Source organism: Onthophagus taurus, chromosome 7, assembly GCF_036711975.1.
Source record: "Onthophagus taurus isolate NC chromosome 7, IU_Otau_3.0, whole genome shotgun sequence".
NCBI lineage: Eukaryota > Metazoa > Arthropoda > Insecta > Coleoptera > Scarabaeidae > Onthophagus > Onthophagus taurus.
Genome location: NC_091972.1, coordinates 28,119,583 through 28,147,334, shown reverse-complemented (window position 1 = coordinate 28,147,334; position 27,752 = coordinate 28,119,583). Strand labels below are relative to the sequence as shown.

At 31.5% G+C, this 27,752-nt stretch overlaps 2 protein-coding genes across 6 annotated transcripts; one reads left to right on the top strand and one right to left on the bottom strand.

Moving 5' to 3' along the window:
• Positions 1-249: 249 nt before the first annotated feature.
• Positions 250-9,108, bottom strand: LOC111422629 (Cell division cycle 6). The gene is made up of 3 exons (XM_023055841.2): positions 8,503-9,108; positions 8,273-8,439; positions 250-1,211 (listed from the first exon to the last, which is right to left on the bottom strand). Exons 1-3 carry the CDS (start codon positions 9,022-9,024, stop codon positions 350-352), a joined length of 1,551 nt encoding a protein of 516 aa, XP_022911609.2. The 5' UTR covers positions 9,025-9,108; the 3' UTR covers positions 250-349.
• A 250-nt stretch (positions 9,109-9,358) lies between these two features.
• LOC111422589 (uncharacterized) lies at positions 9,359-27,177 on the top strand. Of its 5 annotated transcripts, none has more exons than XM_071197589.1 (7): positions 9,362-9,519; positions 9,586-10,012; positions 14,087-14,233; positions 17,844-17,990; positions 26,511-26,612; positions 26,754-26,920; positions 27,008-27,177. In XM_071197589.1, exons 1-6 carry the CDS (start codon positions 9,472-9,474, stop codon positions 26,789-26,791), a joined length of 909 nt encoding a protein of 302 aa, XP_071053690.1. In that variant the 5' UTR covers positions 9,362-9,471; the 3' UTR covers positions 26,792-26,920; positions 27,008-27,177. The 5 variants fall into 5 exon arrangements, with proteins under 5 accessions (XP_071053693.1, XP_071053690.1, XP_071053691.1 ...); XM_071197590.1 differs by having other exon boundaries at positions 9,362-9,523; positions 9,677-10,012; XM_071197591.1 differs by having other exon boundaries at positions 9,363-9,523.
• The last annotated feature ends 575 nt before the right edge of the window (positions 27,178-27,752 follow it).

Sequence of the window (27,752 nt, the reverse complement as noted above, 5' to 3'; positions counted from 1 at the left end):
AATATCTTTAATTTCGTTATTATACAATTTATTATAAAACTTTGAATTTTTTTTTTAATTTGACATTTAAAAGATTTTTTTTGCAATAAACTTATTATTATTATTATAAACATGTTTCTTTTTATCAGCAAGGTTTAATCCAAGTGAAGGAATATCAAGCGATTTAACAAATTTTTATGGGTGGCTCACTAATAGATTACTCATCGTGTTAATGTAATATAGTTTAATGGTAAAAATAATTATTTAAAATCAAGTTTAATATTGTATTTAAAATTCCAACTTAAGATTATACATAGTTTTTGATTTAACCTTTACACTAACTAACATTACAATTAAAAAAATATTAATACTACAATTTCCCAATAGCAGTATCATCCTGAAGTATGTCAGAAAGTAATTTTTTATCATTTAAAACATCGGTAACTTCTTCTTGATTCCATTCCAAGTTCACTTTATGCAGTCTAGGCTCTTTTTTACCCGTAACTTTTAAAATTCCCCTAGTTTCAATTAATGAACACAACCCGCCGAATTCCGCTTGATCAACCGCTAAAATATTTCTTTTCTTACAAACTTTCCTATATACATCATGCAATCTTCCAATCGTTACATCTTTATTCTTAGCTTTTTGTAAAATCAATAATAGTGTGCATAAAATAATCTTTTGTTGTAAGGGAAACGTATCATCCCCATCGTCTTTGTTAAAATTATTTGTCGTCCCATAAACATCATTTAAAACATTCATAACCTGTTTTAATTCAACACTTGGTTGAGTTTCATCAATCAACTTTACGTCCCCATCGAAATTATCAAGACATTTTAATACATCCCGTTTGCTATCCTGTTCCACCAATTCAATGACCCTTCTTCCAATATCCAAAGCACGACGAACATCACCCGAAATCGCGGCTACTTTTCCAGCGAGCATTTGCAAAGCGACCGGATTAAATACTTTCGTAACGCCCGCTTCCTTGAGTCTTTCAGTAAATATTTGAACTATTTGTTGTTTTGAATACGGAGCGAAATGCATAAGCTGTGGTTTTAAGGAACATCGGGAGTGCAATCGAGGTAATATTCGATCTGTTAGATCTAAAGCATTTGCTATACCTATTAGGACGGTTCTTGAGTTTTCTTTTGAAGGCCATTCAAATATTGTGTAAAGAATTGACTGTTTCTTACTGTCCAGTTGATCGATTTCGTCTAAAACTAAGAGTCTGTAAATAAAAGAATAATATAAGTCATAAAAATTATGAAATTAAGTGAATCTAATTATAACAAAAAAATTTTTTAATATACCATTTTCTAATTCGTGACGGTAATGAAAACTATAACAGAACTCAAACGGGTGCTGTAAGGCTCCTTACAGCATCCGATGCTGTAATGAGATTTTAGTAACATTTTATGGAACCAGTTCAAGTTGGTGACATTGGGTCATTAATTTTTCTAGCTGTCAATGTGACAATGTTTGTCTATGGATGTTTAAACACGTTCTTAGCATCGAATACAAGGTCCACAATGATGAGGATATTCAACACTGAACAATATCTCTTATTTTGGAAGGTGTACATGATTTTTTTTCAGGTGAATACATTTTGTGTTTTGACAGTTTCTAATTGTCAACTCAAATTTCTATTTTCAAGTGTTACGGTGTTACCAACTGCTGCATACCTATTTCCCTACATTGTCAAAATTTATTTTATTTTTGTTAAAAAAAAAGGATAAAAACGCGAATTACAAAAAATAGCATAAAAAACACGTTTCATAAGACTTAAAACACTCATTCATTAAAAAACTCGTGGCTTTGCCACTCGTTTTTCAACTTGAATTCGTGCCTTTCAAGCGTGTTTTACGAAACTTGTTTTTTAATATACCATTTTCTAATTCGTGACGGTAATGAAAACTATAACAGAACTCAATCGGATGCTGTAATGAGACTCCTTACAGCATCCGATGCTGTAATGAGATTTTAGTAACATTTTATGGAACCAGTTCAAGTTGTTGACATTGGGTCATTAATTTTTCTAGCTGTCAATGTGGTAGCCATAGTTTGTCTATGGATGTTTAAACACGTTCTTAGCATCGAATACAAGGTCCATAATGATGAGGACATTGAACTCTGAGCAATTTCTCTTATTTTGGGAGGTGTACATGAAACATTTTTGTTAGGTGAATACATTTTGTGTTTTGACAGTTTCTAATTGTCAATTCAAATTTCTATTTTCAAGTGTTACGGTGTTACCAACTGCTATATATACCTATTTTCCTACATTGTCAAAATTTATTTTATTTTTAGAAAATAAAAGGATAAAAACGCGATACAAAACTTCAAAACTCATTCATTAAAAAACTCGTGGCTTCGCCACTCGTTTTTCAACTTGAATTCGTGCATTTCAATCTTACGAAACTTGTTTATTAATATACTATTACGTTTTTTTTGAGTGTTTTATTATTCTGGACAGATGACAGAATTGTTATTTTATTTATTTACAAAAACAGAAGATGAAAAATTTAGTAACAAATATATTATTTTAGTACTTCTCAACATTCTCCCCCGCCATGAAAGGATTGATTTCAATATCCTTCAAACCTGGTAGTGGACAGATATCAGCCGCTGCTCTTAGGTATTCCTTTCCATTCACCATAACTATTACTACCCTTTTTCTGTTGTCGTTGCCAGGGTGGAATTCAATAATTCGTCCCAATGGCCAATGTTGTGACGGTGAATTTAATTGTTTTACCAATACAATATAACAACTTCTGGATCCGCGGTGTCTCTATGCCATTTGCCTCTTTGTTGAAGAGTGGTGAGGTAATCTTTATAAAATTAAAGTATTTTAGTACTCCTCAACATTATTTGTGGCCCGTCAAAAATTCCCGCTTTTATCTTTTCTGCACTCAGTTTTGGAAACCTTTTTGATAGGAAAAGGAAACAATTTCCATTTTTGTCACCTTTTATAAATTGTGTTCTAGTTTTATATGTAACGGGGGCAAAATTATACAATCCCTTGATACTAAAGGTGGGTTTATCACGTTCTGTTGTCCAACAACTAGCGCTTCCCGAGGAGGCCAATCTTTTTTAATCCAATGTTGATATTTAGCTCTACTGTCCCACAAGCAAAGAAAACAGGGATATTTTGTATAACCACCTTGTTGGCATAAAAGAAAGTTGACCATTTTTAAATCAACACATATGAGCCAATTGTGTTCCACATATTTAATTTTGTCTAAAACTAGAGCAATAGTTGTATATTCTTCTTTTACATTTGTGGAATGTGCAATAGGCAACGACCCTAATTTATTCCCATTGTGTAAGAGAACACATTTTAGACTACATTTTGATGAGTCTATGAATAGACACCACTCACTAGAAACGTAATTTTGAAGTCCCATTGCAGCCATTGAAACAGGTACATCTTTACAAAATACGAAATCATTTTCTTCAGCAAAATATTTGAGGAGATTTTGTTCTCTTGTGCGGTAAAAAGAAATTGTCTAAGATCTATGACAAGGTCGTTTAAATCATCTTGGTTGAATAGTTTTGACGCTTTCAGGTCACATTCAAAGTCACTATCACTACTGTCAGTTTTCGCCTCAAAATGCATAGGCTCCTCCTGTGAAGCATCAGCTTGAGGTTCAAGCGATATTTTAGGACTCAAAACACGTCTATGTGCCGACCGTATGGAAGGATATTCCCATTTGGCTGATGGAAGGATTATCAATGACAGCATTAATTACAGTTTCTTCGTCCTCTACATTAAGTACATGCGGTCGAATAGTTTTGCTAGAGCAGGATTACCTGTTTCTCGAAGTCTTCTGAAAGAATTGCTAAAAACTGAATAATATGACAAATGACGCTGTGGAAATCTTTCTTGATATTCTCGTACTGATTGTCGAGCATTTCCATTGCAAAAACCGTACACGAAAATTATATCAGCATACTCTTCAGTGCTATAAGCGTACATTTTGAGTTTCTTCTTGTATGTAATAATTAAACCTTACAGCAAACTGACATATTATAATGACAACTTTTTTTTGTTGAATGTTTGATTTTACTGACTATTAATAAATTCGCTGCAGAAAACTTTAAACTGTTATAATTTCGTAAATAATTGAAATAGGACATATGTTCATTAACATTTTTTTTGTAATTGGATTAGCTATCATATGTATGTCAAAGTTTGATGGTGAGCTAATAAATCACCCTGTATATATAATTTTTTATTCTTAATTGGGATGATTTTCAATTCTATGTCAATTTTCCTCAATGAGTCACTGACATTTTCAATATTCAAGTTAGTTTCTTTTTTTACGTCAAAATCATTACTATGGTTGAAATCATTCAATGATTTGTTGAAGAATTTCTGTGACGCGTAAGTAGGGCTATTTATATTGTTAACAATAGGTCTTAATGGTTTGTCATTTTTATGGGCTTTTAATAAGCCATGTATTCTGGGTGTAACGAAATGAGTCGGGGCCAGCCCTAGTTTCTGTATTTTGTCGATGAAACCATATTAGATAATCATTTATCTTATTAATTAAGGGTAGACCTGGATCAACACGTGTGCCTCTATATGTGTCTTTATCACTCACCAAGGAATTCATTTTATTTTCATAATTTGTTTTATATATTATTGCAATTTGTTTAGACTCAAGAATGTCTTTGTTGAGCATGTTGTGAAAATTAGCTAATTCTCTATTATTTATCAAATGTTTGTTATGATTATCTTTATTTAAACAATTAGGTATTTCGTTTATAATAGCACTTCTAGTGACGTTAATATGGTTTTCAGATGATTTTAAACTAGTAAATATCTTTTAGATATCAGTGATTAAGGTTAAGATGTCTTTATGATGGTTAGTATTTCTGCGATTGTCATAACAGAATTTTTCACATAGCGACAGTAAGTTCTGTATGTTAATAGGTATCTCTAAATTAGTTAGATTGATACATCTATTCTTTTTGTATAGTGCAGCGTATTTGTAGAATGTTTCATTATTTTCACATAAACCTATATTGTTAAACGCGTGTGAAGTTGGCCATAGATTTCAGCCATAGATTTTAAATTGAAAAAAATGCGTGATCGGGGTTTTTACTCGATCTAATTTCAACGGCATCGTATTTCTGGTGGCCTCTTGCTTTAGATTCGAAAAGAAACATTTTCTAACCATTTCTTATATTCCGGAAAAATCGATTTTCTTCAAACATAAGCAAATGTTCGGTGTTACTAATCGATCCCATTTCAACGGCATTATATTCCTGGTCGCTTCTTGCTTCAGAATCAAAAAGAAAACTTTCCTAACCATTTCTTATATTCCGGGAAAATCGTTTTTCTTCAAACAATCGCAAATTTTGCGATTCGAAACCCCGAAGCCTGTTCGGGGTTTCTTCTTAAAGAAAAAAGTGGTGGGCTTGAAATGTGAGTCTTCGATAAAGGGTTTAACAAAACACGGTCATACATACACAAAAATATTTTGGTAACATGAAATGTATTGGCTGTAAGTCGCTGAAGACTACGAAAAAGAAATAATATACTACTTTAAGAAAATTCAGGACAATTGCAATCAGTGTAAAAATGAACAATACTTAAAGAAAAACGATTATTTTTTAAGTCGATTTGGACAGACGTTTTTACAGCATGTTCCATATATGCCGATGTGGACAAGTTTATTAAAACCAATACGACACAACAATTTGGTTGAAAACTGGTTCAACATTGTTAAAAGTTAAAAGCAATATTCTCAATCAAAATGAATTAAGAAACAAACCGTCCAGATTTATTCGTAAAATCAGAAATTATGTTCTAAGTGAATACAACGAAGTCAGATATAATATTAAAAAAACTAAATGAGCAACGCGCACACGACAGCCTGCAAAAGAATTTGAAGAATCTTGGGTAAAACGAAAAAAAAAGACGTATGTCGTTGCAAAATTTAATAACGCAAAGCTTTGCTACGAAAGCTTTGACACAATCAATTGCAAAATGAATAAACAAGACATGTGGTTGGATAATTTAGTCGTTGATTATGCATTGAGAATATTGGCAAAGGATAAAAACATTAAAATATTTCGTCAGGGAGAAGTAGAAAATATTATAAACGGATTTTTACCAAAAACAATTAGCAAATTCCAAAAATATTTTTTCCCTATATTACGTAGTAGTCATTGGATGCTAATGGTAGCAAATGTTGAAGATCAGCAAGTTTTTAATTTTGATCCAACTATTGAAACTAGAAAAGCACAAACTTATTATGAACAATTGTCCAATCCAATTGTTGTGTTATTGATTGTTGGATTGGCGATTGTTTGAACAAAAACGATTTTCCCGGAATATAAAAAATGGTTAGGAAAATTTTCCTTTTGGATCTGAAGCAAGAGGCGACTAGGAATACGATGCCGTTAAAATTAGATCGATTAGAAACCCCGAACAGGCCAAAATTTGCGATTGTTTGAAGAAAAACGATTTTTCCGGAATATAAGAAATGGTTAGGAAAATTTTCTTGTTGGATCTGAAGCAAGAGGCGACCAGGAATACGATGCCGTTAAAATTAGATCTGTTAGGAACCCCGAACAGGCCAAAATTTGCGATTGTTTGAAGAAAAACAATTTTCCCGGAATATAAGAAATGGTTAGGAAAATTTTCTTTTTGGTTCTAAAGCAAGAAGCGATCAGGAATATAATGCCGTTGAAATGAGATCGATTAGAAACCCCGAACAGGCCGACATTTGCTTATGTTTGAAGAAAATCGATTTTTCCGGAATATAAGAAATGGTTAGGAAAATTTTCTTTTTAATTCTAAAGCAAGAAGCGACCAGAAATATAATGCTGTTGAAATAAGATCGATTAGAAACCCCGAACAGGCCGACATTTGCTTATGTTTGAAGAAAATCGGTTTTTCCGGAATATAAGAAATGGTTAGGAACATTTTCTTTTCGAATCTGAAGCAAGAGGCCACCAGGAATACGATGCCGTTGAAATTAGATCGAGTAAAAACCCCGAACGGGCCGAATTTTGCGAAAGTTTGAAGAAAATCGATTTTCCCGGACTATAGGAAATGGTTAAGAAAATTATCTTTGCGAATTTGAAACAAGAGGCGACCATGAACACGATGCCGTTGAAATTAGATCGATTAAATACCCCGATCGTGAATTTTTTTCAGTTTAAAATCTATGGTCAACTTCACACGCGTTATTGGGTAAAGTAATTCTATGATTATCTTTTAATGATTTAGGATTTAGTTTATATTTCATCAATTGAAATTTAATATTCGCTTTTTTATTGATTAATGATTTTAAAGAGTCTTTTAACATTTTTTTATATTTCGTGTTAATTTGAATTCGTTGATCAACGAATATATGTGATTCAATTCGACTTATAAGCCAATAAGTTTGTCTGATTTCGTCTTTAAGAATATTGCGAGCTAGATTTTTAATTTATCTGGTGTTTTTGGGTAAGTATAAATTCTCTATAGAACAGATTATTGATGTTTTGTAGATTTTTACTGATATGATTAGGGATATAATTCCTAAACAACGATTCCTTGAGAAATAGCAACTTCAATCTGCCATTAATCAACTTGATAATAGGTATTCTTAACCTGGTTTCAATAGAAAAACAATAGAAGCTATTCACATTACTAAAAATATGAATAATGTGGTCAACTTCAAATCAGACACAGGCAATATAGGTAAAATACACGTGGGAATAGTTGATAAGCTTGATATTTAGATTAAATTGAAACAAATAAGTAATAGATAAATTGAGAACCACATGATACTAGACTAATCCTTATGAAAATAATAACTCTCCCACTGTTTATTCAACAATGGTACATTTTTGAATTTATATATACTGATTTATAAGTGTAGGATTTAAAAAAATTGTAAATGTATTATTTCTAAATTTTTCGTCGTTGTTTTTGGCTTAAAATTGTAATTTATCTTTTAGATTTATATTAAAATCCTGATGATGGGCTTATAATAGCCCAAAACGTCCATTCAACATGTTTGAGTAAATATAATTAATCCATGAAGAGTGTGTTATCTTCCTGCAAAATTATCCTTATAATTCAATAATTTTCTTTTTTCGGTGGTACAAAGGATTAAGATTTTAAATAATGATTTATTTAATGATTAATCATTAATTTTGTTATTAAAACAATTAACTAATATGCAAAAAAAAATTGTTAAATCAACATTCCACTAATTGAATGTCCTACTTTTAAATTAATTACATGAAATTCAACACTCACAATATTCTTTGTTTTAATATACTTACATCATTTTATGATTCTTTAAAAGGTAATTTTCAATCACTTGCATGTTATCCTTTTCTGACCGCCCAGCTGCCTTAATATTAAGATCTTTAACTATCCTAGCAAAAATAGCTCCTGATGATTTAATACTGGTACAGTTAACATAAACTTTTTGAAAGGACGCTGTTATCTATTAAAACATATCATTATGATAAGAAAAATAAGACCTGTTTTTAAAGAATAAATATCTTACATGTGAATCATTTAAAATTGAAGTTAAAGCTGCAGTTTTACCAGTGCCAGGTGGTCCACTAATATACATAGTTCCAGACTTAGTTTCCTTTAAATGTTTAAGAATAAAGCAGCGTAACTCTTCTAATTCTTTTTGTCTTCCAGGCATAACGCTTGGTGTTGTACTATGTAATGCCTTTCTTGCATTTTGATAAACCGTTTTATTTTCAAATTTATTTTCCTCTTTATTTTCATTAAGAACTTTTTTTGGGGAGTTTAAACTTAAACTTTGAAACAATGTGGATGGAGATTTAATCTCATTCTCTACTACCTTTTGTTGCTTTGGTGGAGTTACAGGACTATCCAAATCTTCTTTTAATTTTACTTTACGAGGAGTCAAAACTTCCGATGAAATGTCTTTTTTTACAGTTTGTTTTCTTTTAGTGGATTTTTTCGGTTCCGTAAATTCTATGGAAGTTGTGCTTGTTTTTCGTGTTGAACGCCTCAATCTGGTATTTATCACCTCTTTTTCATTAACAGGCATTTCTAAATGATACAATTATATTTGGATCGCAAACGAACTGCACAATTGTCAAAGTGATCGATAGACAGATGATTTAGAGGTTATGGTATGATACACAAATGCCGCCTTTTTTCAAAAAGATTAAACTACTAAATAATAGATGTCGCTTACATTCTAAAATAATTTATTATTTTTTAATTCTTTATTGTTAATACTTTAGATCACTGAGAATATATGTTGATAACTAAACAAAATCTTAAAGGAATTTAAAAAATACTAATACGAATCTAAGTAAAATGAAATGTTAGAATAACCTGATTTTATTTTGTTGTTTAGTTGATAGGTGGCACTAGTATATCACGCCTGATAATGTTTTAAAAATATAGGTTAGTTGTAGCCGTTGTAGGTGAATTGTATTTATTTTGAAGATTTTGACGCCAAATCTGTATAGAAAACCGTTCAACGTAAATGGCAAGAACTGTGGAGAAGGAAATGAGCCTTTCGGATTTACCAGTCGTAAGTAAGTGTAATAATTGTTAAAATCATTAAAATAAATGACAAATTTCAAATCATATTTCGAAGGAACCTATAGAAGAAAAGTATAATAGATATTTTAGAGACACAGAAGTTGAAACAAAAAGGCTTATTCATAACTATCTTAATATGTTAACAGCCGTAGACAATAAGGCTCAAGAAAATAAAAAGCAAGAGGGTGAACATGTAGAAGTGGTTAATCAAAATAAAGAAAATGAGACAAACAACAAGGATGGAGACAATTTTAAGATGATTGCAAAAAAGAAAAAGAAAATTATTGAGAAATTAAAATATTTGGTTAACAAACTAAAAACGACACATTATTCGGAAACAATTAAAAATACCTTAAAGCAGTATGTGTTAGCAGAACCTCAAGCAAGGCGTGTACTTGTGGATATAATTATGGCCACTAATGATAAGTATTTTAAAATTAGGCTAAGAGCTTTTATTCAGGAAATGAATGAAGAAGCATTAGGTATGTATTACATATGATTAATTGTAAATGTGACAAACTTCTTTTATTTGAAATTTCAATGGTAATTCAAGAGATTGACTCTTAATGGCTAATTAATAGTTCAGAATAAGAGTAGTAATGTTTTAAAATACTTTGGGTTATGTAGCTTATTTTTGTTGGGATTATTGCATATACAGGTGTCTCGAAACTCCATGTTAACCGGGTAGGGGCGAGACTACAACCCATACCTGCTCTGGTAAAAATAAGAAAAAAATCCATGTCTTAATTCAGTGATAATAGACATGTTTTTGAAAATGTTAAAAGTTGTTCCTATAGATCAGGTGTGGGCAAACTTAATGCTGGTATGATCAACATTAATTTTTCATATTTATGCGCGATCAACTTTGAAAAATGGGTTAAATTAGAAACAAATAAAAATTTAATTAAAGTCTTTATTGATAATAATACAGGGTGATTCACATAAGAACCAACACAGAGCAGGAACATGTAGAGTACAATAAATTAAGATGATTTAACGCAACTTATCTCTACACTAAGTGGAAGCCCTGAGGAGTTATAGGCCTTCAAAGTTGGGTCTTAAATTATTTTGAAACATTCAATATCTTCGTAGTACATTATGCTAGAAACACCAAATTTGGTATACGTTATGAGTGTACCAAGGGTATTAATTGGTGCCAAGTTGAGACCAATTGAGGCATTTCAAAGGGTTGATTAAGGGTGATGGTCCTCCAAATTTTGACAGATTTGTTTAACCTTTTGGCGGATTTAATACATTATTACCTCATTTCATTATAAAACGTTGTCGCAACAACAAAAAAAATCTAAATTTTCGCTTATATTAAGCAACATTAACGAAATACATGTCTTCAGTTAATTAAGCTTTTTATCAAAACGATAAAATTTTTTAAAAAATAATAAGAGTAAAAAATGTTTTAGAATGAAATTCCACATGAAATTAAGTATAACTCCTCAGAGGTAAACTAAGTATAGAGGTAAGTTACGTTAAATCATCTTAATTTATTTTTATAAATAATTTTTTGTCCTCTACATATCCCTGCTCTGTGTCGGTTCTTATGTGAATCACCCTGTATATTAAATACATTGTATTTACTATTTTGTGCAATGTACTTTATTGATAAATGTTTTGGATTAATTTTTTGGTGTAGATACGTGACATTCCATTTCATCATCATGTCTTGTAAAGTTAGGTTTGTAATCACTGATCCTTAATCGAATAGATGCTATTAAGTGGTCATCAGTCAGAGAACTCATATATTGCCATGTGATGTTTTTCATTTGAGAAAACGCTGCTTCACATAGATAAGTGGAACCAAAAAATGCAAATATCCTCATTGCCACCGATCTCAATAATGGATATTTTTCTTCTGGTAATAAATTCCAAAACTGATTTATATTTGCACGTGGTTTCACAATTACAGTGAAATTCCCCTATCTCGAATCACTAAGGCTCGTTACTACCATCTTCTGGTTAAGCTATCTAAGGGATTATTACCACGGTTACGGCTATTTTACACTCTCTGATTGGCTAGTAGATGGGTTTATCTATAAGATAAAGGTCCGCTTTTACCACCTCTTGATAAATTTAACCGATAGATAATGACCATGGTTACAGCGGTTTTAAGCGCTCTCATTGGCTAAAAACGCCAATTTATCTATCGGATAAATTTATCAAGAGGTAGTAAAAGTGGGCCTAACAGAGCGGAAGAAAACTTCGAGTTATGGAGAATTCGAGTCAGAGAAAAATTAGTAGAATTTCAGCTCTAAAGAAAAACATTAGCAATGTACCTATCTAATACGTATATTTAAAACAGAAACCTTCTAAGGCCCACCTTTACCACCTTTTGGTAAATTTATCCGATAGATAAATTGGCGCTCTTAGGACCGGTTGTACAATATACTGTTAAATCTACCTGAGTCGCTGTTGTATAAACTGTTTTTGTCGGTATGATTGCTATCGGCGAAATAAGAGTCGGTTGGTAGTACTTTTTCCCCATTTCTAGTAATTTGTGCCCTAGTTTGGTAACTCTAATGTCATTCTTTGAAATTTGAACTATGATTTTGACAATAATAATTGTTTAAAAAAATTTTTCACGACACACAACTGGCAACGTACGTATAGGATGTTATAGGTATGGTTATAGGTAAACCTATGTAGTAACCATACAAAGTTTTTATATAAAATCCTGGGTAACCATATATGTATATCTGGCAGATTAATGTCTTATCGGCACTGCTGAGTATCCGATAAGTTGTCCTGCCGATAATCTCGCCAACAAAAATATCCGTACATTGTAATACAGTACAAACTAACTTATCGGCGAGATAACGCCGGGAAGTTTATCGGCATATTGTACAACCGGCCCTTAGCCAATGTGAGAGCGCTTAAAACCGCTGTAACCATGGTAATTACCTATCGGCTAAATTTATCAAGAGGTGGTATAGTAGACGCAACGAGAGCTGGCAGTAAATCATCGTTTTCCGCTCTTACAAATGCCATACGTAGTAAATTAAAATTCACAAACCGCTAGAGAGTAATGTGTGTTAGAAAGAGATAGCATTAGTTTAATATGTCTGCTGTATAATTCAAATAGCCACGTCGAAAAAGTACGTCTGTTCTTCTAAGGGATGTAACCATTGAGGTCTTATATATAATCTAGAGAGCGTATGTGGTGGTGGTGGGGGTAATCAGAAAGTCAGACATGTTGGATGTACCGACCTGAACTTAGCTATAGTTTCAAGTCTCTATTGTACCTACAATTATAACCTCACAATTCTCATAAACATATTGTTATTTTTATTAAAATTTGATTTTTGTTGAAAGTTTTCGAATTCTTTTCGTTTCACATATGTTTTTTATAATTTGATAGGTTGGACGATTATTTACAACAGTCCATAAAATGTTTCTGGTTACTTGACTTGGAATTAACAATTAAAGACCTCGGTATAAGAAGGGGACAACTCCTTCTCTTGATAAATGGAGCTACTCCCTTCTTGCAGCAAGGTCTTTCAATTGAAGTTCAAGTAAAGTTTATTATTAAGGACTGTTCAGTTTTTTTTAAATAAACTAACAATTATTTATAAGCAAAGGTTAACGTGATCAATCGGAATTGCTTTAAATATTTTCTTTTTAGTTTTTGTTAATTATAAGGGTTATGGCTAAAAATTATTAAGTTCTTTTAAAATATCATATAATTAATAATTATTTATCAATAAAAAATTAATATTTTGTTATGGTTATTATTTTCTGCCTTTCCAGTTTATAATAATGTAAATTCTTGCATAAGTATATATAAGAATTTCGAATTTCCCGTTAAGTTGGTACATCTAACATGGCGACCTTTCTGGCTTCATTTTAGGCGTGGTGGGGACAACAGCATACGCACTCTAGATTATATATAAGAACTCAATGGACGTAACTCTATAATTATAACCTCAAATCTGCATCGCTATACCAGGCAAGGACTCCTCTTTTAAGTTGAGGATCACCCTTCGCCCAATCATCCCTCCTTCTAAATATGACCTTATGCAGCTGATCGTATAAATTATGTACTGTCGGTATAAGGTCCGTTTTAATTTCAATCAACTGCATCAACTTGAATGAAGAGCATGTTTTCAGTGATAAGGCACTTAAAGCTGCCTCATGTACCTGTCATGTTTAAACCATGTTTGTGTGTTATGATAATTACCAATTATCCCCCGCTAGAGGATTAAGTAGTATATTGATAATATATGACAATATTTTTTAGACTGTCTAGAGAAGAGATATCGTACGATAACTTGTGCATTTAAGTTTGTTGTCTCTTTGTACATCTTTGATTGATTGGTTCTTCCTGCCACATCTTTGTCCTGTTAGAAGAGTGGCCTAACCCACCCCATCATCAATTGCGCATTTATTACCATATTCAGATTATCCATAAAAAGCCAATTATCTTACACTTCATAAATATAAAATACCACATTAATTTCCATCGCAGAATTGCTACTGCTTAAGTTTGTCACATTTGTAACTTGTAACTAATCTTAAGAATATACACTCCTATACATTTCTTGTAGATCCAGGAGATAAATCCACTCCGATAAAATTAGCTGAAAATAATAATCAACCAAAAACTCCCGAAACGCCAACATCATCTTCTGAAAATTATAATAATGGTAGAAGAAGATCATTAAGATTGTCCAAACATCCCCCAGGATCCTTGCGTAAGATTTTTTGTAATAATATTTCAAAAAAATTATTGTAGTCTCTGGTCTGTTATATACAGCATGAGTTATAAGTATCCCTGCGGTCGATAGTTACTTAATCATTTGAGATAGAAAAAAATGTTTTAAACAAAAGTTGTTTGACTTACTACTTTCTATAACGTAAAATTTTCATTTCAAGCGTCAAGTATGTACATTTTTTCAAATGAAACGCCTTGTATATTTTATCATATTATGAATCTAACCAAATTTGTATATCCAACCGTATATGTTGCAAACTCACGCGTTAATACTTCCTGAGATATTCGATTGTTTTTCCAAAATACGCCCGTTGCAGGATCTTTTTAAAAACGATGAAATTCAAATATTCGTTTTATGAATACTTAAATAATTTTTTAATAACTCATTATTTATGTTCATATTTTAAGTCGGCTTGCCTTGGGCTTGCCTATTAATTATATTAATAGTTATGTACAGGCTGGTTCAAATTCGATGTCTGAATAGGCTATCTCCGAAACTATAAGAATTCGAAAAAAGGTAGCTTACATGTCATGATCTCGTTTTTCGAGAAACTGCTAATGCCAAAAACCTCAAAGCGCTATAGTCTTTTGTTTTTCCCCTAGAGGCCAAAATTGAAAATATCGTAAAACCAGTAACTGCAATTATCTTGGTTATTATTATAGGTAGAGTATTACAACTAAGACATTATATGGACACTTTTTTACAGAGAATTTGGTGACGTAGTCAAAAAAAAATTTTCAGTTTTAGATTTCTAGATATTATGACAATTTTCGTTTTTTTAAATGGAAACAACCACTGATTATTGGCTTATTAAATTCCTTATTTTTTTCTGATTACAAAAATATGGGGTTATATAGGTCTATTTTTTATTGTTTTAGAATAAAACTAAAAATAAAGTATCTTTTAGTGTCGTCAAAGAAATTAAATTTACAGTTTCCTGTAAATTACGGTACTATAACTAAAAATTATTCTACTAAAAATGTATATAAAATTTACTTTATTTTCTAATATGTAACATTCTAACATGTTAAACTTTTCGTAACTTTCGTAATTCATCTTAAAAAACACGATTTTTAATTTGACACTTAAATTTTTGAATACAAACAAATGTTACTATGTTTATTTGAATTAAATAAATATATGAACGCCATCTATCAATAATTTATTAAGTCATTTAATAATATTAAATAATATTAATAAAAAATGTGAAATAATGCAAAACATTTTTTTTTGACTACGTCGTGAAATTCTCTGCAAAAAAGTGTTCATATAATATCTTAGTTATGATACTCCACCTATAATAATAACCAAGATAATTGCACTTGTTGGTTTTACGATATTTTCAATTTTGGCCTCTAGGGGAAAAACAAAAGGCAATAGCGCTTGAGGTTTTCGGCATTAGCAGTTTCTCGAAAAACGAGATCATGATTACTTGTCATGATAATTTTTTTCTAACTCTTATAGTTTCCGAGTATATTCGGACATCGAATTTGAACCACCCTGTACTTACTTGTGCAATGTTTATAGTTTGTTTTTGCATTTGCTTCAAATAGCTTACTGAATAAAAAAGGAGTTTATTGTTTAATAAATGCTAATAGGATGAATTAATGTTAAATTAAAGTACTGTTTAAGCTAAATCAGTAATCATTAAAGTACTGATTTATAAATGAGAGAGAAACAAAAAAGAAACAACAAAAATCTGGCCAAAATAGACAGAATGCAATATTAAGTACAATAATGGCAGATTTTATTACACATTTTTCTTTAAATTGTAAATATCACGAAAACTACTTAAGTTAGACATATGATGATATACTGAACATTAATTAAAGGGAACTTGATGGGCAGTTCAACCAGCACATAATATATAGGTGTTCTATTTAAAAAAATTATGGAAAAGCCATTTGAAAAACAACAAAATTTATAAAGATGAACACGCTAATGAATACGCTGTATAGTGTATCTAATATCTTTGGATGCTATCATCTACCTACTGGCTTTGACTATTATCTGACATAGTTTAAAGGCAAAATGGGCAACAATGTCATTTTTACATCAAATGATTTTTTATCGTCAATTATAAAAATTGCAGAACAGAGTGATGATAAAGAAAAAATAGTATGTTAAAGCACTAAATTTGCTTATGACTTAAAACATACCTGCACATATACCAATACTTATGCAAATATGGCATTAAAACATACAGTGTCCAGAATCTCAATGTCAATCGGGTGCCGGGCGAGAGGCCAAACCATACCTTCTCTGGTAAAAATATAAAAAAAAGAACCATGTCGCTTAGGTAAGTGGTGAGAGACATATTTATAAAAATGTTAAAAATCGTTTATGTAGATCATATCTTTAGGTACTACTATAGAAGTCACAAATCAAACAACAAAAGTCGTTAGTTTTGAAACGAAAAAAATATTGGTTTGAGTTAATGTTGAAAAAATTTATATCTATTAAGTTTGACACACGATTTCTAAAAAAAGGAGTAGTACAGCACCCTTGCTAAGTAATTTTAAAAGATGCCCTGTTTAGTGAAGATTCCAAAATGGTTATAACATTTGCCATTTTTCTTTTCATAAAATATATTATTGCCTGTTTTTCTGCAAAAATATATGTTATTTAAAAAATTTATACTTTCGTATGCTATTTGTATTTTCTCTTAACTTTGTTAGAACATGTGTCACTCAATATTTACGGAGATATGTGGTTTAAACAAAATAGTTGCTCTTATGTCTTGCAAAAGGTCTGTTGGCCTCTCACCCGCTACCCGCTTTACGTTGTGTTTCGGGACACCTGTATATTAGCTTAAACAAAACCTTTGTTTCATTTTTATTTACAAATATTTATTTCAAAATCCTATATTTTGTTTTAAGCACTGTTTGTAGATGAAATAAATGTTAACTAATCAATCTAATCATTAAGGAGATATTATAATGGTATTAAACCTTTTCAACTTAATTTAGTTGTAATTAGATTTTTGGCCTGATATACATAACTTCCTAACACTGTGATTTTATCAATGGGTGAATTAAAACATCGGGTTTTTCGAGAAAAACCAACAACCAATTTTGTTTTTTGTCATTGTTGATGATTTATTGGCCTTTAAACACGCCACAAAAATAGTTTTGAACCAGTCCTATTCTTGGATAAAGTGTAAAGGAAGGCTGTAGGTAATAACATTTGGTACTCTGTGATTTGTTTGCTAAAGTAAACAAATCCGATTGATTAAAGTATCTTGATCCGATTAAAGTATACGAATTTTCAACTTTCTTTTATATTCGGGATGCGATTTTCACTAATATTTAGCAAATTTTACGGTAACTAATGGTCTGTTAATAGTAGCGTTCCATTTAAGTTTTTTCAAAAATCACAAAAATATGTTATCGCTGCAGATAACGCCATCTAGCTTATTTGTGTTAAACCAAACGGTCTTACTAAAAATAGGGTTAAAAAAACATTAAATGCTCTTTCAAACGAGACTAAAAATATTCAGATTGGTTGAATTGTCTATCACTCAGTATTTAAGAATATATGTAATGAGAATATTCATAAAAGAAAAGTTTAGTGCACACATTTCTTGTAGATTCAGAGGATAAACCTGCTATGACAACAACATCTGGAAATAATAACCAGCCAAAAACTTCCAAAACGCCAACATCACTTTATGAAAATGATAATAAGGGTAGAAGAAGATCATTGAGATTGTCCACACATCCCCCAGGATATTTTCGTAAGATATCTTTTAATAATATTTCAAAAAAATAATTGTAGTTTATGTTATATACATAAGATTAAACTAAAAGTGCTTTAAATTAAAAGGTTAAAAAGTACAAGAAAAGTAACTTCTCACCTTTATAGCACACAATGGTGTAGATAAAATTGTGACACATGGTTAAATGTGCTGACAAGCATTGTATATTTGTAGAAACATTGGTAATTTTAAGGATAAAAATGTACAAAGTTTTTACAATCAAAATTTCAACGTCCCAACATTAATAAAGTGTAGTTTTATCGATATGAGAAATCTAATTAGAACCTTACCGAACATTTTGTGTCTTAGGCAGTCTCTAAGTTGCAAAGTCGACAAGATTGATTCTCAGCTTTTCCAATGTAAAAAACCACCTCTTGTATTTTAGGGGCGTATGGCCGGTCAGGAAGCCTGAAAGCGACCGTAGAACCCCTTTGCTGAGACATAAAACCTCTTTGATTTTGTTTTGCCACGGAGTTATCATACTCTTCGCCTGTCTGTGACCTGGAAGTTATTTCCAGCGTAAGGCTACCATTGAGGCCTCCCATCTATTGATTACCTGTTTTAAGTGGATATTTTGTAGTTCACAGCCGGGCTGGGGTTGCGGTCGTCCTCGATTGATATCATTAACATAATCCATGTGTGGCCCTTATACATTGTAGGTTACTAAAAGGTCTGAAAATTCTGTTGATGAAACCTAAACACCTATTAAGCTTAGAGATTAACTCTTACGAATGATTAAAGTAATTTAGAGTCGAAAATGGCATCATTTTTCACATTAGAAGTAACTCTCAAGGACCCCGATCCAAGCCTGTAAAAGATTAACCCGTAAAAGCTGTCGATAATTAAACTGATAAAGAATCACCAAGGCAGGATGATTGACATCAATGCCAACAAGCGGATCATCGCATGAACGCACAGAATATACAGTATCAACATTACACAAAATTAAATCAAGCGTTCTACTATTATAGTTAACAATATTATTTAATTATACAGGGTTACCATAAGATAACGTTAACAGAAATTCCCGTGAACGAGCATTATTACCGCCCAAAGGAACCAGATTTCCAGATTAAGATTTACGGCACGAAATAGTAGGTAAGGTATAGTACTTTACGTACTTTGATAAAGGTCATCAACGTGTTGCAATTGTTCAAAAAACACAATAAAAGGAACTGGATCACTGGGCGGAGCACAAGAGCAGTCGTTTATCACCAACTTAGACGGACAGCCACTAATCTTCAGCACCGATAGTTAATTCTGATAGAGCTACAAGCCGCAAGAACACTACCACCATCCCCCTTATAAGAAACTAAAGACTTTCTGTCTCATCTAAAAATGATATAATCACTGCAAAGCAAGGGAGTTGATTAAGGGGTGGTATTTAACGAATTCATGTAAGCTGTTTCCGTTTCACTGCGCTAGACATAAAATAGACCAGCAGGACCATAATACAACGATCCAAGAGTTAAAGTTTTAGCAAATCAGTTTCAGACTTGATTACCGTAGCTTTTACTTGATCACCACGACATACTTGAATGACGCAATTTTTCAACCACACATATTTACGACAAGCCGCTTTCGTTGACTTCAACAGTCCACTATTATGTATATTTAGATGTGCGTTGACGAATAACCTTTCAAAAATATTGGGAATGCTTAAACCAGGGGAGCCAATATGTTTGTTTTTGCGGTACTACTTCTATGCCGCGAGAAAGCGATAGGAGTTTAACCACACTGTTTTTGCGCTTGGTGAATTGCAGCAATGCCGTTTGGTTACTTGACAGTTTATTACTTCGACAATTTTTGATAATGTGGAACAAAGATCTTCATCCTGCTTTTCAGCAAACCCGGACAGGATTAAGTTGTTTAATTTGGAGTACTGTTCCAGATGCTCCACCCACAAAGTTACTACAGATCTAAGCTTTACATTTTCTGCGGTAACAGACCCAAGCCGGTTCACCTTACCCCAGAATTTTCTAAGCGTGTTTTCAAAATCCTTTATTTTATCATAGACGGAAATCGATTTAACCAATTCGGTGTTGATCTGTTTAACTTCTGTCTGAACAGACATTAAAAGTTATGTTACCTCAAATGATGGCGGAAAAGAAGTGGACGCCGGCGTTGCAGCTGTTTAAACTTCATTAATAATTACCGAATGATCAGATTCTTTACAGGAGCAACATTTCCAGAACGTTCCCTTCACAAATGAAACGTAATTATTTGTACCGGTCTATCTTATACAGGTGGTCAAAAATTGTATTATATAAAATTTCAGAAAATGTTTTTATTTGTTATTGGCCATCGAATTTTGACGTTTGTATTGTTGTTGTTCTTATTTGTGCCCTCTCATTACCATTATAAAAGCTATGGCGAATTATAAAAGCTAGTAAAATTTGTTAATTACATTGATATATTTCCTACTATTTATTAAAAACCATAATAATCTGGTGAAATTAAACCAATGAAATACAGCAATCGTAAGTCGTAAGTTCATACATATTTCATTCGGAAAAAATTAATTTTGTAAGCCAAGATGAATAAATTGAAATAGTTTTAATTGTTGGTGCCAACTACAAGTCCTATCGAGAGGCTGCGGCAGTGTTTAATGAACGACATCCCGAGAGATACATTAGCCCATCAACGGTAGCTAGAATTTTACAAAAGTTTAAATCTTTTGAGACTATTGTAAATTAATTCATGAAGGTGGTAAGGTAAGGTGGAAGAAAGGCGAATGGCTATTATGCAGACAGTGCCACAAAACATCACCACGCCACAACCATCAATTACACATTTGCTGAAATAAACTAAGTTAGCGCATCTACAGGAGGAAGAAGGATTTTGAAATATAACAAATTTATAGCATACAAGCCAAAATTTGTCAATACCTTGCAAAATTGTGATTTTGGTTCTCAATTAGATTTTTATTTTTGGTTGCAAGGGCAACTGGAAGAAGACCGCTCTTTCATAAGACATGTGCTATTTTCTGATGAGTCCACATACCCTGTTTTTCCGTTAGAAGCCGCGGTTTCGTATGAAGAAAAAGTGGTTTCAAAGCGCGGCTTATAAAGAAATGCGGCTTATAAAAGGTTGCGGCTTGTAGATATGTACAAAATGTACCTAAGTATTTATTAGAATTATATTTACATTATATTTATCCATTTAAAATGTCATTCATTTTAAAAATGTTTTTCTGATCGGTTTTCTTTGACGGCTAGAATTTAAATATCAAAATATAGCAAATAGTTGCAAAACATTTCAAAAATAGTACTTTTTTATTTTTAATAAAACTTTATTTACGTAGATATCTAAGTAATTAAAAAAACCCAAATATATTTTAATGAAACAATATGATATATTCTACATTAAAACAAAAGATATATTCTATGAGAAATAAAACAAATTATGTACCTACTACTATGTGTAGGTAGATAACTATTCTATGAAATCATAAAATCCATGTCTTCTTCATCATGTCATTCATGTCTTTCTTCCTGATCGTTTACTTCCACTTCATTTATAGGTTCATCTTCTTGTAGTTGCTCATTTGGAATTATTTCTTCATTGTAGAATTTTATTTTAGTCTCCCTAAATCCGTTTTTAATGACGTCGTCAGAAATATTTTGCCATGCTGTGTCAATCCAATTAACGATTTCTTCATAAGACACTCGCTTTATCGGTTTTCCTGTTTCTTTATAAGCATTATAAGAATTGATCATAAATTTCTCCCACAATTCTCTTAGTTTTGCTTTAAAAGATTTATTAACTGAAATATCCAACGGCTGTAACAGTTTCGTTAATCCTCCAGGTATAACTGCAGGTATTATTTGATTTTTTTTAAATTTATTTTTTACAGCATCGGTGCGATGTCCAGGTAAGGAGTCCAATATTAATAGGCCATTATTCCTTTTAAAAAATGATCCAGGCCGTTTATTCCAAATTTCATTTAGCCATAGCTCCATTTCATTCGAAGACATCCATCCCTTTTCATTAGCCAAAATAATAACACTTTTTGGAAAATTTCCTTTTGGGCGTGTTTTTCTTTTAAATACGGTGGCAGTTTCTTGCCACTAGCAAGAACACTTAAAGCCACTGTGAAATTAGCTTGTTCATGTCCAGTAGTTACAATTTTTATGTCATCACTGCCTTTTTTTGCAAAAGTAAATTTTGATGGTAAGTCAAAACTCACTGGTACTTCATCCATATTCCCAATGTTAGGTAAGTCCATGTTTGTTTTGTTTTCGGTTACGAAATGTTGAAATTGTATTAAATTTTCCTCCCAATTTGCAGGCAAATGTTGTCCCACCGATGTTGCAACTCTTCTTACAAAATCATTTCTTTTCATGAAATTATATACCCATTTTGGAGATCCTTTAAATTAATTTCTAACTCCTCGGCCACTAATGTTGCTTGTCGCAGAACCTGTTTACCAGTAACTTGTATTCCATCCTTTCTTTTTTCAGTTATCCAATTTTTTAATTGAATTTCTATTTGTGGCCAACGTGTTACTGCTCAACACATCAGAATGTGTGCGACTTATAATCGAGAGCGGCTTGTATTTGAGTGCGGCTTAGTAGGGATAAAATGTAGAAAAAAGTATAACATTTAATAAGCCGCGGGCTTCTAGCGGAAAAACAGGGTACTCGTCGAACGGAATAGTAAATTCACAAAACTGTCGTTGGTGGGCTGATGACAATCCACATTTTGTCATAAAAGCAAGAAACCAATATTATTTTAAAACAAATGTTTGGTGTGGGATTTTTAACAACAGCGTTGTCGGCCTTTTTTTTCGTGATACTCTCAAGTCCCAAAGATATTTAGAATTTTTAGAAAATATTTTGTTTAATATAATAACGGATATGCCATTAAATATTAGACGCAAAATGTATTTTCAACAAGACGGTTTCCAAGCGCACAGTACACAAGATGTAAGAAATTATTTGGATCATTTGTTGAAAATGCAGAAATGAGAACACAAACCATATAATGCAACCAATATCTGACACATTTCGTATGATTTTGATAAATCCCTTATAAAATAATAACTGTAACAGATAGGTGTACGGGCTGCTGTTAATAAGTTGTAGAGAATTAAATTCTGCATTTGAGAGCCTAATAACGTATGGGTGTTTCATTTAAAATTTTTATTTTTTTTTGCAATTGAATAACGTAAATTGGTAACTCACTGGCTTGGTTGACCAGCCTGTATAAGATAGACCGGTCAACTAATTACGTTTCATTTCTGAACATTTGAAGCGTAATTATACAAATTTTCTTTCTCACATTTTTTTTTTGTTGCTTGTACAAATTTCGATGGGTTTGCAGGGTATCTAAGTTATTATGAAAGATAGAAAGTTGCGGTTTTTGCTACTTTTTTGTGAAGCTTACAATGCCGCAAACCAAATTTTCTTAGCCCTCTTCGTTTTTGATATACAGGGAGTGTTTAAAAATTTACGATTTTCAGACACCCTCTGTATCTGGGCTATCCGAAAACTTAGTAAAAACGGGTTCTAATAGCTTTTTTCACATAGAATCCACGTTGAACTTTTCTAGCCTTCACGGTTTTTTAGTTATAAACACAACTTAGGTTTTTTTAAATGGAACCACCTATACATTTTATTTTTTTATTGAACTAGAATTATAAAGCTTTTCAAAAATGTATAATACTCTACACTTACCTTGATAATTAACCTCGAAATTTAATAAAATACATTATTTTATAAGTAGGCTATGATAAATTAAGTGATCGCGTTGCTAGGATACCGGAATAAACAGTAAATTTAGTTAATTACTGTCAAACTTGATTTTGGATTCTGTCCTCACAATAAGTCGAACAAAATAAAATGTGTATACATATAATTAACAACAATTAAACAGTTTATTTTGTTTAATAATTTTGTTTAAATTTGATACCGTAAACGCGTAATTCGCAATAAACATAAACATTTCATATTGTTTAAAACGTTGTGTAAAATTTCCGAAGGGAGTAATGATTTGGGGCTGTATGGCAGCTTCGGGATTAGGATGCTTTGAATTTATTGATGGCACCGTGAACACCGCAAAATGTCAACAAATACTACAAAACCGCTTACTACCAAGTATCGTGTTACCGAAAATTACATATTTCAGTAGGATGGACTTGTCAACAGCCAAAACTACAAAAAAGTGGTTCAAATATTAATGTTCTGTCTTGGCCTTCCAACAGTCCAGATCTGAATGTAATTGAAACAGTGTGGTACAAAATGAAATAAACTTTGAGGAACAACCCACAACGCACATTGCCAGAATTTAAAGCCAAAATAAAACAAATTTGGGATGGATTTACTCCTGAACAGTGCAGAACCTTGGTGAATTCAATGCCCAACCGGATTCAAGCGGTTATAAAATCTAAAAGCGATGTTACTCCATATTAGAAATACAAATCGTGCCATGTCCCATTATTTAGTTGTCAGGCAAAATGTACCTTTTTCTAGTTTAATTAGAAGTAATAGGAAATGTATTTTGTTTTTTGTGTTGTTTATTAGACAAAACTGTTGTTAATTGTCTAATCAAATGATATTCATTTTAAAAATTTATTAAAACAAAATAATCTGTTTAATTGTTGTTAATTATACAGGTTGCCCATTATATATGGAATATAACATATGTATATCTTGGTAGGTATCAACATTATAAAAAAATATTTTATGCGAAAGTTCTTTAATATTTTATTTGCCATAATAAGACTGCATTCAATTGTTTTTAATTCAGAAAACAAATGAGTCACGAATAACACTTGAATTTTTTTAAATGGCAATGACATGTACCCTTTCGTTAGGCTCATTTGATAGAGATTTTTCTTCTCTTTACGATGACGTAAAATTTTAGTACCCTTATATCAGAAAATCAATAAATTAAGATGATTTAACGCAACTTATCTCTATACTAAGTTGTACCCCTGAGGAGTTATAGACCTTCAAAGTTGGGTCTTAAATTTTTAAAACGTTGAATATCTTCGTAATACATTAAGCTAGAAAAACCAAATTTGGTATACATTATGAGTGTACCGAGGGTACTAATTGGTAGCAAGTTGAAACCAATTGAGGCATTTCAAAGGGTTAATTAAGGGTGATGGTACCCTAAATTTAAACCTTGTCGTCAAATAACTTTGAATTTTCGCTTATTTTAAGTATCAATACGAAATACGTGTCTTTAGTTATTTAAGTTTTATATAAAAATGACAAAGTTTTTTAAGAAATAATAAAAGTAAGAAAAGTTTTAGAATTACATTCCACATGAAGTGAAGTAGTAATGTATTAAATCCGCCAAAAGGTTAAAAAAATCTGTCAAAATTTAGGGTACCATTACCCTTAATCAACCCTTTAAAATGCCTCAATTGAGTTCAATCTGCTACCCATTAATACCCTGGGTACACTCATAACGTATATCAAATTTGGGTTTTCTAGCTTAATGTATTACGCAGGTATTGAAGTTTTAAAAAATTTAAGAGCCAACTTTGATGGCTTATAACTCGTCAGATGTACAACTTAGTATAGAGATAAGTTGCGTTAAATCATCTTAATTTATTGTCCTCTACATGTCCCTGCTCTGTGTCGGTGCTTATGTGAATCACTCTGTATACTATATTCCATACATAATGGGCACCTGTATATAAATTCTATTATGTCCCAATATATAGTTGTTAGGGCTCGTAGTAGTAAAAATATTATAGTATTTTCAAAATTCTTTGTTTATTCCGGTGTTCTAGCAACGCGATCACTTAATTTATCATAGCTTACTTATAAATAATGTATTTTTTTTAATTTCGAGATTAATTATAAAGGTAAGTGTAGAGTATTATACATCTTTGAAAAGCTTGAAAAAAATTTAGTTCAATAGAAAAATAAAATATTGGTGGTTCCATTAAAAAAAAACTAAGTTGTGTTTATAACTCAAAAACAGTGATGACTAAAAAAAATCTACGTGCACCATTGGATTCTACGTAAAGAAATCTATTAGAACCCGTTTTTAATTTTTTACTAATTTTGCGGATAGCCGAGGCACAGGGGGTGTCTGAAAATCGTAAATTTTGAAACACATATCAAAACCGCAACTTTCTATATTTCATAATAACTGAGATACCCTGCAAACCCATCGAAATTTGGACCTGTTCAGTGGCTGAGAAATATGATTATAAAAAACACATATTGATAATTGCAAAAAAAACTTAAAATCGAAAACGTAAAAAGGGTGTTTACCAATATCTTTTATTGAAGTCTACTTATTTTTTCGCATATAATTAAAAGGTGTAATAAAAACTATAGCATTCTATTTAAAATAACGAAGTTGTGGTCTACTTCCAGTAGACCGGAAGTAGCGACCATCTTGAAAATATTTTAGATCGGAAGATCGGTATGAACGTAGATGCAATGGTCCAAAAAAAAACGGGTGTTGCTGATTTTTTGGCGGATTTTTGGCGGATATAGTTTACTATATTAGTTTATTGTCTTATGTTTTCAGAAACTAAACCAGCTATGGTTTTTTATATCCTACCCGATGATACTGTCCGCGAACGAGAAAATACTTCAAGGATTAAGAAGTTAACACATACCGTTCCAAAAAGTAAATATTTTTTCTTGGAATAAATACGGAAAGAATTTTTAGTAATCTAAGTGAAAAACTTTTTGTTTTCTGTATTTATTAAAGGAATAATTTAACATTTATTCATATCTGCCAGATTACATCTTAATATTTTTATTTCAGTTAAACGAAGGAAATTGTATAATCCCAATTCGATTTAGTTCAAGATATTTTTCGTTCTCGTTTATTTTAGTTTTTATTAATATTTTATCGAAAAAATACTACAAAAATTAAAAGTGACGACTGTGATAACACCGAAAGATCGCCGCTTCAACATACCCTTCTATAAGGTACATACTTTTCATTGTTAATAAATATGGATTAGTAATTAGTAGATATATTAGTATCTCTAAAATGTACATGATTTTTTATTTTAGTTAAATGGTACAATCAGTTTTATTTAGTTTGAAGTATTTTTTCATTTTTGTTAATGCTGGTTTATATTTGATTTCAATAAAATGTATTTATAATAATTACGTTAGCTTTGTTAATGAAGTTCACTAATTTGATAATATGGTTTAAATAAATAATAATAAGTAAAACTTCACGTTTAGTTTGATCTTTGATAAATTCAACAACCCAATTTAAATTTCCGTTAATATCTATTGTTCCAACTCAAAGGTGACCTCCAAACCGTTCGTATTAAAAATAGTAGCACGAAACTGGAGCAAAGGATTGACACGAGAAATGGTTTGACCTGCAAAATAGGAAAAAGATTACACAGTCATGTAGGATGGGGAAGTAGATATGAGCATCCTGTCTACGCATCCGTTGAAACACAAACATTGTTATACACGACAAGGGGATAGCAAATTCATTCATTACTCACTCATTTACTAACAATTTACGACATTTTTATCTTAAAGAAATACAAAAACCGTAAAGCCATAAAAATTTCGCGTTTATCTATTTTTAAATTTAAATCTTTACGAAACCCAAAGCGCAGATTTCGTGTACAGTAAAAAGAAACCAGACCACCAGAACTGAAAGATCAGCTATTACAAGCTGTAATTGTTTGTTCGAGTGTATTTTTAGATCCTTACACAAAAAAAAACTAACCGTTTCGCTTTTACATTTTTTCTTCTACCACCAATTATTTAGATTTTATTTTTTTACATTTCT